Consider the following 13,822-nt stretch of genomic DNA (forward strand, 5'->3'; position numbering starts at 1 on the left):
AGGCCCTGGAGTACTGCCAGACTATAGCCAACGTTCCCTTAAGGCCCAAGGGCTCTTTAGTCAGCTCCTGTTGAATACAGCATGGCCTGGGCTTCACCCTTCAGGGCAGTGGGCTCCTCTCTGGCCCAGGGCAGGTCCAGAAATGCAATCTAAGAGTCAAGTCCTGGAATTAGGGATACCACAAGTCTACTTGGTGCTCTACTTCCCTGTGGCCAAGCTGATACCTAAGGTGCAAGACAAAATCCCCTTTACTTTTCCCATGCAGAAAGTCTCTCACCCATAATCACTACAACTGGGAATGTGCTGAGTCTTACTGGAAGCCAACAGGTCTCAGCATCTCACCCAAGGCTCTCACATAGTACCTGGATGTCACTGCTGCTAGTTATTCAGGGCCCAAGGGCTTTTCAGTTAGCAGGTGATGCATTCTGCCTGGACCGGGTCCTTTCCTTTAAGACAACAGGTTCCCTTTTGGCCCTGAGTGTGTCTAGAAGTTTCTTTCAGGAACGAGGGCCTGGAAAGGGGGACTCAGGACTCTGAATGGTACCCTATCCTGCTGTGGCTAAGCTGGTATCCAAGACACAAACAAAGTCTTCCCTACTCTTCCATTTCCTCCTCTCAAGTGAAAGGCAGGAGTCTTTTTTGAAGCCACGAGTTATGCAACCTGGGGTTACAGTAGGGATGATGCCAGCACTCCTTTACCCATCCCAGCTGGTATCTCAGTAAGTTGTGAGCCACCCCCCCACCGCAGTCCACTTGTCTCTGGCCTCAGCTCAGCACTAGGACTTGTCTAAGAGTTGTTCTCCTTGTGGCCTAGACTGTTTTTGCAGTTTATTTGGAGTCACACATCATTGTAACCCATGGTGGCAAAGCTCATAGAAACTCAAGTTCAGATCACTGGGATTAGTGATTGATTCCCCTCTGGCTAGGACTTGTTTAAATGCTCCCTCCATGGGTGAACATCAGCTGAGTTTGGTTCAGTTTTGTTTTCTGCTATAATAAGGTCATCACTGAGTTTAATGCCTCAGAATTACTGGCTCTCTTTCTCCCAGTGCACAGAAACACAATCATTAACAGGCAGCTGCTGCCCGGGTTTGGGGGAAAGGGGACATTGACAATTCAAGACTGTTTTTCCTGCCTCTTCACTGCCTCTTTCAATGACATGAAGTTAAAACTAGGTATTGTGGATGCTTACCTGGTTTTTGGTTCTTATGAAGGTGTTTTTTTTTTTTTTCCTGTGGAGATATTTGTTAAATTGATGTCCTTGTTTGGGGCCTGGGAGGACAATCTGTGGAGCCTTCTATTCTACCATCTTGCTCTGTCCCTCTCCCCCACTCATCATTCTTTGTATCTGATCAATCAGTTACCTAATATTACCTAATATGAAAAAATTAGGTAACTGATTTTTCATATCTGGCTATCTGCATGACATCCACTTGTTTTCATCTCTCCTTCCACTAGCATAACCTCAGTTCAAGCCCTGATTATATATCACATTTCCTAATGAAAACTGATCTTCCTAACTCCAGTTTGTCTCCCTTCCAAATTCCTAACTTCTAATCATTTTCATGAAACATAAATTCAATCACATGCTTCTCATGTTAAAATATTTGCGAATATGCCCTTGTATCCAAATAAAGTTCACACTCCTCCATCCTTTCTAGAGATAAAACATCCACTTTAGTATGTCTCGGAAGATACACAGCTTTGCAGAGATTTCTGTATCTGAGATATGGCACGAAAGTTACTCTTGTAACTTAAGGGGCTATGAAGAATGGAACAAGAGATGGCTATGGGAGTTGTTAGCTGGACAAGAACATTTCATCTCCACAGACCCCTTAACTCTCACTCACAGCTTACCTTGCTGTGTAACATCAACTATTATATTAAGTAGGCTGCCTTGTCTTCAATTCTTCCCCAAGGAAAGTCAAGAGAAATTATAAACTGACTGAGTTAAGTTTTTGAAGGAACTTCAAAATGGAAATTAGATTGTTATAGAAAAATTGAAATTGTTTTTCTTTTAAAACAAAAACAAAAATTTTCTTCAACCTAGCATTGGTAGCTCTCCATAATATGCTTCATATTATTTTCTCTGCTTTCTTTCCCACTGTGTTTTCCCAACATAGCTTAAACTTTAACCAAATCAGTCTGCTTGCTTCTTATTGATTGTACATTTGTTCAGTGTGTTCACACAATTTGAAATGTTCTTTCTCCCTAAACCTTCAAATTTCCAGATTTGAAAGCCATTTAGGGCCAGGAAAAATATCATCTTCTCCACATAGTTAATCTAGGATTATCAGAATTTATCCCCTTTTTAATGGAATCTTTTGTTAGCATTTATCTTGTCTACCTTCTATTTTTATTTGAATGTTTTCTCCCCCACCCCACCCCCCCGGATTAATGAAATTATGATGGCCAAATACCAAGGGTAATTTATCCCTGATCACGTAATAGTATCTGGAACTGAATTGCATTTAGGAGATGACAAAAAACATGTTGATGAACTGAATTGTGACTTCAATAAATAAATGAATGCAAGAAAGGGAGGAAGGAAGAGAGAGAGGGAGGGAGAAGAAAAGAAAAAAACAGAAAAGTATAATACTCATTGCTTGAATTAACCCTTTAGGCATGTAAAGACATTTTGATAATAATAGAATATGTTGAAGTATTGAATATGAAAGTACCATTATCAAAGGTTTACATAGATGGATTATTTATATATTACTTCTAAGCAAAACAATATTTTTATATTATTTGTAAAAGTATACAATATATACACGAAAATAAGACGTGGAAATTTGTGGCATTTCTAAAGCTCCATGAAATATAATTGTATTCTTATTAGAGATATATGCTATTTCCTTTCACTATCTCTCTTTACATATTTGCTATTAATAACATATACACTGTTCTTAAGATTATAATATACAATTGATGAGAAATATTACCTGTTCTGAGCATTGTGACCCACCAGGTACTTAAAACTTGTTGACAAAGTATGGAACATCAGTGGTAATATCTAGGAGAAAAAAACGTTCTGTTATTCTGCTCAGTATAGCATTGCATCATTGTTTCACAGAAAGGATAACATTATGATCCTGTGTGGGTGTATAGTTCATCTGTGTGAGGATGTTTCTGTGCATACTTAGTGATCAAAATTCAAGAAACACGCCTCATTTTTATGAATATTTTCTCATTAGGAATTTGGCTCATGTAAATATGTCACACAGTTTGTAGAAGCTTTATATGGAAAAGGATAAAGAAGTAATCAAAATTTTATTTTGCATATACGAAAAGCTTGAGCTACTGAAGAGAATTCCTGGGGGTATATAGTATCATTGCTGTCAACCCAGTCTTTAAAATCTAAATTTAATTCTGACCTAAAAATAACTGGAACATCAGAGGTGTACCTTTTCTTAGCATGAATAGGTTTGTAAAGTATAGATTTCTCCATATGCAATGCTGTTTTCTCTTTAAAACTTGAAATATCTTTTAGGAAAAGATTTGGCACCAAGTATTAATAAAATCCATACCTGAGGATAAAATATTTTAAAATCACCTGTTGATGAAAGTAAAATAATTTATAAATAAACCCCCCAAAGTACCTCGAGCTATTTAAATATTTAGCATGATAAAATGAATGCCATAAAATTATAACTTAACAAAATATAGTCATTTAGCTTCTATTCTCCCTAATATAAAGTTTTAAAGTAGTATGTTAATATGTGCTCTGTGTGTGTGCGTGTGTGTGTGTGTGTGTGTGTGTTTGAGGCAGAGTCTCACTCTGTTGCCCAGGCTGGAGTACAGTGGTGCAATCTTGGCTAACTGCAACCTCCACCTCCCAAGTTCAAGCAATTCTGCCTCAGCCTCCCGAGTAGCTGGGATTACAGGCATGTGCTACCACAATCAGTTAATTTTTGTATTTTTAGTAGAGATGGGGTTTCACCATGTTGACCAGTCTGGTCTTGAACACTTGGCCTCAAGCGATCCACCTAGGCCTCCCAAAGTGCTGGAATTACAGGCAGGAGCCACCTCGCCTGGCCTCTATTTTAATATGGTGCATCCTCACCCTTTGTGAAAGCCTCTGGCTTTCAATAACTACCAAGGTAATCTTGCTGAAAGAAGGTATAGATGCAAACAAGTAGAAGCAAGTGTTCTACGTAGTAAGCTATTAAAGAAAGAAATAAGTTTAATTAGAGAAAAATAGTAAATTGGGGGCACTCAAATTGTTTCATGTTTGGTCAGTGGGAATCTCTTCATGTTGAATCCTGAGTCCTACTGACACAGGAGTCAACTTCTGTGTACTAGTAGTCATGATAGACTACTCCTAGTAGACTTAGATAACTTCCTTCTGTCTTGTATCACAGTATAATCCAAGCTCATCTTGTATATTTCCTATATGAGATCTTGAATCAGCCAGTTTCCAGGAAGGCTTGGGAAATGTGGTTTTAAGACCATAAACTGTGGGAAGTTTAGCATTAGTAGGTTGATCATTGTTCCTATGCCTTTTCAGGGTGAAGAGCTAAGAAATACATGCCTACATATATGTGTATAGATAATACTTCAAGAGACTCCAGCATATTATTTAACTTCCTTAATCTTATATATGTGTCTGCTTTCTCCCATACTAAAAATACTTATCAATGACACTGAAGTGATAGAATGACAGTCACATAATTGTTCAGTTATTCATCTTATAAAGCACACGCAACAGATTCTACATGACAATAATAATCACAACACTACCATCAAACATCATATGATTACTGAAAACAGTTCAAGATTATTTTAACAGTCCTTTTTGTTGGATCACACAAGGAATGTGCTAGTAAATTTTTATATTTTAAAGATACTTGAAATAGTTACTTTCTGTATGATTATTATCTACTACTAGAGTATATATTCAGATCATATTTACTTTTTTCCTTGAGGAGAATCTCTTTGAAGTTTGAATGTTTAGTCATACCCTCTGATTCTGTGAAGGTAGGCAAGTAATGGAATTTGCATACATTACAGCTGAAGTAAGCTATAGAAGCAGCAAGCAGAAACTGGGCAACTTCTCAACTTTTCCCACATTATCTCTGCTTTGGCATATGAGTCCCTCCGAAAGGCAAGACCCAATTCTTAAATATTTCTATTAATTTGTAAAATATACCTAAGTTTTATTTTTAAAACTTGGCCCCGATCTGAATACCTACTTCTTCTGACAAGGCATTGTGGTAAAGCTGCATTATCAAAAATTGTGTTGAGCAACATTCCTTTTTGTTAAAATTAAACTTGGGAAAAAATGAAACGAAATATTATTTCCTAAAATATTCAGTACTGTGGAAATGTTATTTTTTCAAAATTAGCCAAATAATAATTACTTAATTTTATTTTTTGAAGTAAAGTTAATTAATTTTTAAAATTAAAATAGTGATGAAGAATAACACTAGTACATGGTTAAAATGTATTTATCACTTAATATATGTCAGATTCAATTGATTTATCTCATTTTGTCACTTAATTCTCACAACATTCTTATTGGGTTACTACCAATATGCCCATTTTATAAATTCTCTGAGGAAACTGTGCTGTAGAAGCATTAAGTCTCTAAGCAAATATCAGTTTGTTGTATTGCTGCTTATTGTATATCAAGTACTTGCAGGTTAAAAAAAAAAAGACCATGGTGGTTTTTGAAAGAATATTTTTTTATAATTTCTGGGAATTAAATTTAGGTGAGAACTGTGAACTTGGTAATTATTATTAGTAGATGTATTAATTTTAAGTGTATAATGTAAAAGTATATGTAATAGCTTACCATAGTTTAAAATATAAAAGTATTTGAGATTTTGATAGGGCTATTGAAATAAATGTTAGTGTGTTTTTTTAATGCTCTAATCCATTATAAGTTAGTATTTGTAATGTTGGGAATATTTTAGCAAAGTACATTTATTACATGTAAAAGCTTAGAAATGGTACAATATTTTTTCAATTTTTGTCTTTAAAAGTCTACTTAATGTATATTGTCATTTAGTATGTGTTTGAAAGTAGTAAAATTAGAATATACAGTTAAGCAAAAATAAGGATATCCTCTGCTACTGACCATCAGAGCTAACCATTATTAATATTTTGGTGTATAGCATCCCAGATTTTTCCTACTCTTATTATTGCTTTTACTTGAATTAAAAGTTTTCAAATTATAGTATAATTTCTAAGAAACTTTTTAAAAGAATGCTTGATGTTTTTAATCTAATGTATATCGTTCTTTTTTCCAGGATTGTACTGTATATGAAACAGAGAATAAAATTCTTCATGTGGTGAGTATACTTGGATTTATTTTAAATTTATTAGAGAATATTTTCTTGTTTAGTTAGAATAAGTAAACCATAAGAAAAATAAATCTACTAACCATATCAGTTAAGCATATTTTTATAGGAAATCTACAAAAGAATCAAAGCATAAAAAGTTACGTTAGTTATAACCATTCTATTGTACCTAATAGGAAAAAAACTTGATATAGTATTTTAAGATTGTAATATGTAGCAAGGTTGGAATTTAATTAAAAAATTAATAATGTAGAGCAAGGAGAATTTGAAATGAGAATTTCTTATACTGTTCATCTATTACAAAAAAAAGATCAGAGAAAGGTATTCTGTTCTGTAATGGGTAATTCATCTCTATCATCATTTAGATGAAATACTTTATTTAAAAAAAATCAAATTTTCTTTGCTCCAATTCTATACTCACCAGATGACTTTTCAAATGGTAATATGACAGTATTTGTTGAATGAATTATTGACTTTACATATTATTTTATTTCTAGAAATGGACTATGAGTACATTATACTTGGTGGGAAGGCCATTTCCTGTTTTCTTAATGAACAGTTGGCCACTTTTGTTTGTAAACGCATTTCTTGATCAATCCTGGTTTGTCCTAATAACTTCTTTACCTCTGGTGTGTGTGAAATCATGTCATTTCTACATCTGCCAGGTACTAGATGTTGAAGATCCATGTGTCTGTAAAAGGACATTTGCCTCATTTATTCCTATTTTCAATTTTATAAGTTTTATGTTTCTGAAATGTTTGAATATTTCTAAAAGAATACTATTTCGTACACTTTAAAAACATCTAAATGTACGGAGGGAAAATATTCAGAGTATCAGCAGCACAACATTCCTATTTCTTTTTTGTTATCTACTATAGAAATGATACTGAATAATCCTCTGCTAATTCTCTTCCCCTCATTGTGCAGTAGTGATGCCCTTTGTGGTTTGTAAGGATAGTCTCAGGAGTAGATAATTAACATACTTTTCTCCTTATTAGTCCAGGAGGGAAAATAGTTACAACTCCCTCACGTTGATCTACCTGTAGGGCATGGTGAATAAAAAGATACTAATATTTATTTAGGGCCCATATATTTCAAGTATTAGTTTAGTTTCTGTAAGCATATTCTCTCATTTAATCCTATTTTTGCAGATAGTAGAACTAAGGGTCACAAATATTAAGCTTTTCAACTATTCAGTTTGAACACAGAATCTGATACTAAAGCCCATACTCTTTTCAGATCTGGCAGTTGCTACCAATTCTAGTTACCTAAGACTTTACAAATTATACTATCTTTTTTCCAGTGGAACCCAGGGCTACTGTCTAGCTGCGCCTATTATGTCAATAACTAAGGAGCATGAACAGACCCTTTCCCCCCTATGTTCTATTTCCTGTGAGTGTTTCTTTGACATTGAATTTTCTATGACAATGACTGTTCTTTCTGAAGTATTGAATTTATGGAATCTAACTTTGGTACGCTGCTGTGGGTTCTTCGATGTTTACTTCAAGGCTGTTATTGAGGTCAATGTGTATTAACCTTTTTTTCTTTATCAAGTTTCTCAGGAGTAATCTCTCCCTGTTGTTAGTATCAAAAAGAGCTGTACTTTTCTTTATGCATTGGCTGCTTCGAACTTCAGATTAAAATTCGTGGCCCATAATTGGCAAGTGCATCTCATGGTATTTGTTTTGTATTTAGTTTCATTCTTGGCTCTAATTTATATACATGATTTCTTTTTGCCTTATTTTCTCAATTAATTTATGTATGCTATATATTTTTACATTTGTTGATGTAATCTTTTCTGTGGAGGAATAGTTCCAGTTACAAGTGCACATTTGTGATCAGTATTCAAATATCAACAAAGGAAATGTAAATAATTTATGGAAAAAGAGTCTCTAGAGAACTGTAAAAAATATGCGATTTTATTTCTGAAGAAAATTCAGATTCCACCATATGACAGAATAACAGAAATCAATTTAAATGATGAAAGAAATACTGTGGGTTATGTCTTGTACAAAAGACCTTAAATATAATTTTAATTAATTAGACTAAGGAAATAAGCTCTTGCAGGTTATAAAATAATGATTGAAATTTTATTAAGTAAAAATCATAATAATAGCCAAATTTTAAACTTTCTCATTCATTAAGTATTTTTAATTTTAAATAATTTAAAAATAATAAGTAATGTTTAGTTTCTTAAATAATTTCCTGATAATTGACTCATACTGACCTACCTTTCTCAAAAGCCAGATTTTGGGCTACTTGCTATTAGAAATAAGTGACAGCGTAAGTAGTACTGAAGGAGTTTAGAAATGAATACCGTATATTTACCTTGGCAATTTTGCATTCCAGCTAGTGAGAATTTAAAAATCCTTTCTGATAATGATGAAAACAGTGAATGGCATTAACCAAATCAGTTCATCTCAGAAAGCACTTGTCTTTTCATGTTATTGTTATACTTCTCATCCTGGCATTTTTATACAAAGATTACCAAGCCTTTACTAGAAGGCTGTATGTATACTTATATATTACTTTTCTCACAAGAATAATTAATTTTTTTGAATAATGAAATTGTATACGGTATCACTTAGTATATGATGCTAGAATAGTTTCTTTAAAACAAAATTTCTAATACAAGTATCTTTCGAGATCTATACTGTAGAAGAAATAACTTTGAGTCTAAAAAACTGTGTCTGAATCCTAATTCTATTATTTTCTATTTTGGTCACCTGAATCAAGTGTTGTTTTTGAGAGTTTGTTCTTATTATATAAAATTGGTATGTTAATATCTTTCATGAATGATTGTTTCTGGGAGAAAATAAATCAGTAAGTTTTCTAGACAGAGCTTTATAATCTGGTAGTCTTCTTTCCAGTATTTATTTAGTTAGGTTATATTTTATTATTTAGAGTTTTTAATTTCCTCTTTATCTCCTTTTTATATGTACCAGAAAATCAAAAGCCTGAGTTTTTATATAGCTTGTTTAGGATGAAATTGTGAGCTAGTTTTAATGTTTTACTTGTTTCTATGATACTTGAATATTCTAAGTACAATAATATGTACTCTATGAGCATCTTCGCCTGGGTTCTTTCTGGAAAACAGAGATTATAACAAAGGCTTGAATGGATAGTTTATGTTGATTAGTGATCCCAAGGCACAGAAGCAGTACTGGGAAGGAGAATCAGTATGGGTTCTAGAATTGCTAACTGCTACAGGGAACTGAAGTTTGATCCCATCGGGACCTTCTGAGAAGCCCTGCAGAATGTGCCTCAGAATTGTCCAACCCGCCTGACAAAGATTGAAGGGGGAGAATTTATCGGCTTGCTCTAATCCAGTTATCCCACTGGTCAAAGATTGCTCCTTGGGATGTTAACTCTCTCACACTACCAGGTTTTTGGAGGTACCAGAGAGCTGTAGGATAGAAAGCAAAGGTAGTACAATTGAGGTGAAGCAGATTGCCACAGCAGTAGCTGGAGAAAAAAGTGGGCTGAGTGGGTATGAGATGGAGCTTAAGGGGTTTCTAGTACAATAAAACACCTCTAAGTGGCAATCCAAATTTTAAAGTATTTTGGATCACATAAAATGTCCTGATAGTGATTGAAATCAAGATTTGCATAACTCACAAAAGCAAGCTTCAAACAGTAGATAAGGCATAACATTTGTGTAAAAAAGCAGTATATAGTGAAGAAAATAATTTGAAGAACTATGCAACAGAGTTAATGTTGGTTGTCTTTGCGAGAAATAGGATAAATTTTAGGGGCATTAATTTTAAGTTATGTGTTTGTATAATGGTTAAATATAGCATAACAAATATGTGTTAATTAGAAAAATAAATTACTAAAATATCCATAGAAATGCCTGAATAGCAACCTAAAATCTAGATTAAAATGAATATTTTATAGTTAGATACAGTTAATTCGATCTACTACTCGATAGCACAGCAGAGTGACTACAGCCAGAAATAATTTGCTAAACATTTTAGAGTAACTGAGGGAGTATTATTGGAATGCTCATAACACAAAGAAATGATAAATGCTTGAGGTGATGGATACCCCATTTACTCTGATGTTATTATTACACATTGTATATCTGTGTCCAAATATCTAATGTATTCCATAAATACCTAATGTATACTTACTATGTACCCAGAAATTGTTTCTAAAAAATAAATATTTTTAACAAATGAGTAAGAATTTCAAATAGGTAAGGAGTGAAAACAATGCTAGTAGCCAACCATTGACTGACCTAAAGAACATGGCTGAAACCTTTCTAGTGCCAGGCAGATTTAGAATCCTATGTAATATGCTAATAGTACTTAAGAACCTCTTTACTTTTAGCACACTGCACTGTGAGTTAAATAGGTTTTTAGAACATCCCCAGTGATGGCTGCCTTTTAGAAGGAAAAAGGAGGAGACCTCACGTCACTGAACAGAGATTATGGTAGCTTGAGATAGGCACAAGAACATCAACGTTCTTAGCCTAAACATTACCCCTAAATCTTTATTTTGTATAGAGGATAGGGAGGGCAATTTTCAAGAGGAAGGATAACTTACCACTTATGAAAACTTGCTATATCCTAGGAATTTCACAAGGCAATACAGGCTGAGTGTACCTCATCTGAAATGCCTGAGATTAGAAGTGTCTCTGATTTCAGATTTTTTTGGGGGGAGGGGGGATTTGGGAATATTTGCATAATATACTTACCAGTTGAGCGTCAATCTGAAAATACCAAACCAAAATGCTCCAATGAATGTTTACTTTGAGCATCATGTCAGTGCTGGGCGCGGTGGCTCAAGCCTGTAATCCCAGCACTTTGGGAGGCCGAGGCGGGTGGATCACAAGGTCAAGAGATCGAGACCATCTTGGTCAACATGGTGAAACCCCGTCTCTACTAAAAATACAAAAAAAATAGCTGGGCATGGTGGCGCGTGCCTGTAATCCCAGCTACTCAGGAGGCTGAGGCAGCAGAATTGCCTGAACCCAGGAGGCGGAGGTTGCGGTGAGCCGAGATCGCGCCATTGCACTCCAGCCTGGGTAACAAGAGCGAAACTCCGTCTCAAAAAAAAAAAAAAAAAAAAAAAAAGTTTCTGATTTTCAGATTAGGGATACTCAACCTGTACCAGCAGCATCAGAGAGCCATTCAACACATGGGCAAACTGAGATAGATATCTGAGATTGTAAGCTGTTTTGTCTTTCCCTGAAATAGATCTGTATTGAAGGATGAGTAAATAAAAAGAATGGGAAAGAGTAGAGGAAGTATACTTCAATGTAGTAGAAGAAAATCCTTCCCCATGAAGCAGTTTATTAAGAACACTTTTTAACGTTTGTTTTCAGTATAAGTCAAAAGATATTACCTGTATTAAAAAAGAATATCAGGCTGTAAAGAAGGTAAGACCACTATAAACTGAGAGCAAAATGAACTAAGAACATAGTTCATTAAACTAAAAACATGGAGCAGAAATTAAACCATGGCAAAAGTATGTGTTTCCCAATTTTTTTCAATTAATTTGCATTGCTTTCATAATGAAAAAGTATCAAAGTATATATTTATTCTAGTATATTTAGAATTCTGATTGCTTTTAAAGGACGATTTCATAGTACATATATTGAACCATTAAGAATGGAGTTGGACACTTCTTAGGCTAGATTTTCTGTTCACTTTTCTCACCTCTAAAATTAGAGAGAGTATTTCTGCTTAAAATCAGAAAGAAGTAGGCTGTGAATACCAAAATCCCTGGTGGGAAGGGAGATTGGTTGCAATGTTGGGCAGGGATGTCTGTTAATTTGAAGTGTGAGAATGAATAAAAGGAGACTGAACAGCTTGGATTTCCTTGGAATTTGCCATTAAATACAATGGAACAGAAAATAGAGTGAAACCATAAAGGACAAAAGGCAATACAGATAATCAATGTAGTTATATATCTCAGTGATGATCAACTAAAGATAAATAGTATTATGTTTCACTTTTATTGATCTGATCTTTTCCTTCCAGTTAGGTTTTATTCTGGATTACACATTCTCTGGCATGTTGGAGCCCATATGTTTTACTCAGTACAGATCCTTGTTTTATATAATAAATGAGTTACAGAGAATCTGGAGTTTTCAGTTCTATACTTTCTCCTCACTCCTACCTTTCAGTACAGCCGTTGAGTCTGGAGTCATAAGCTCTTCTGAGAAGTCATTTCAGAGCTTGTGCTTTTGCAGACTTCCTCTGCTTTGTCCCTGCCCTGCTGCTCTCATTGGTGAGCCTGAAACACTTGTCGGCTTTGATTAAGCTCGTGGAAATCCCAGTCCAGCCATAATCATTAAGGTCACTCTGTTTAAATCAGATTGTTCTGAGCACAAAAACGTCTTTTACATTAGCCAAAGGTGTGGCCTTGTATACGGAACTTTGTATTTTAGCATTTTATCCCATTATTTGTGTAAAGATAATAAATATAGCAAATACCTGTTTATTATTTTAGTGTTAATATTATCTTATAGTTATATAGTATTTTACAGTTTATGGAGCATAGGAACACTTTCTTCTCTTCTCTCTCTCTCTCTCTCTCTCTGTTTTTTTCTCCAAGCTATATTTTTCTTTAGTTATTTAGGTTTGTTAATGAATTAGGCTTATTTTGGCATCTTAAGTATTGTTTTATTTCATAAACATTCTGTGTAATTTTTTTCCTTTCTTTAAATTTATGAATTCCTTGCCCTTAAACTCCATCTGGGGTGAGATTATTATGTCTTCTGTGCTATCCAGACTAGAACTAGCTTAAACTGCATAGAGTCAACAGATGTAAGAAAGGAGCCTGGAGGAGAAAGTAAAGGGCCCATTTTAGTCTTTGCCCTGACATCTGTATTATATTGTTTATAGAAGTATAGCTTTCCTCTTCTGATGGATCAAAACCCTGAGGATGTGTTTAAATACTAGGATAACAGCATGCCTCACAATGAAATAGAAGTGATCATATTAATATTAATACCTTATCTTTAGAGATTTCTTGAAAACAGTGGTACTCTAGTGACTTAAAAATCCATAAAAATAATTTTAACTGGTCTTAGGAGGTCTCCGATGCTGTGATGAGGCAGCTTTTGCCAATTGTATCCTAGTCTCTTCTAAAAGCTATGATCTTGATCCAAACGCAAACTGATTTTTTTTTCAATATGGTTGACATTTTGGCGGTAACTGTAGCATTTCAACATATAAATTATGGTCAATCTCACTAAAACATGAACTCTTAATACTGAGTTTTATAGATGAAAAGCCTAAGGTGCTTCTTTATGTTTTTGAAGTTAAGGTGACCGTTCTATCTCAGCCCCCTTTACTATCTTTGTGGTCAGTCTGAAGAAATGTACTAAAAATATTGCTGAAATAGGCATTTGATTCTTTAGTGTTATATTATTTTCAGATTTTGACACTTTGGTGGTTAATTGCATTGTAAATTGTTTTAACTATAAATTCTTCACAACTGATGTCTCATGCAAGAAAGGAAAAAGGAAAAATCCAGATATAACATGATGGAGGTGGAAGATGTTT

General features: G+C 34.4%; 1 protein-coding gene across 5 annotated transcripts in view; it reads left to right on the plus strand.

Moving 5' to 3' along the window:
• CNKSR2 (connector enhancer of kinase suppressor of Ras 2) overlaps positions 1-13,822 on the plus strand; it is a 296,479-nt gene that overhangs the window by 105,378 nt on the left and 177,279 nt on the right. For all 5 annotated transcript variants that reach the window (XM_074391385.1, XM_074391386.1, XM_074391387.1 and 2 more), the window contains exon 5: positions 6,255-6,296. In XM_074391385.1, the coding sequence (XP_074247486.1) occupies positions 6,255-6,296 (42 nt within the window). The remainder of the gene's footprint in view (positions 1-6,254; positions 6,297-13,822) is intronic.

This window comes from Saimiri boliviensis, chromosome X, assembly GCF_048565385.1.
Source record: "Saimiri boliviensis isolate mSaiBol1 chromosome X, mSaiBol1.pri, whole genome shotgun sequence".
NCBI classification, from domain to species: Eukaryota; Metazoa; Chordata; class Mammalia; order Primates; family Cebidae; genus Saimiri; species Saimiri boliviensis.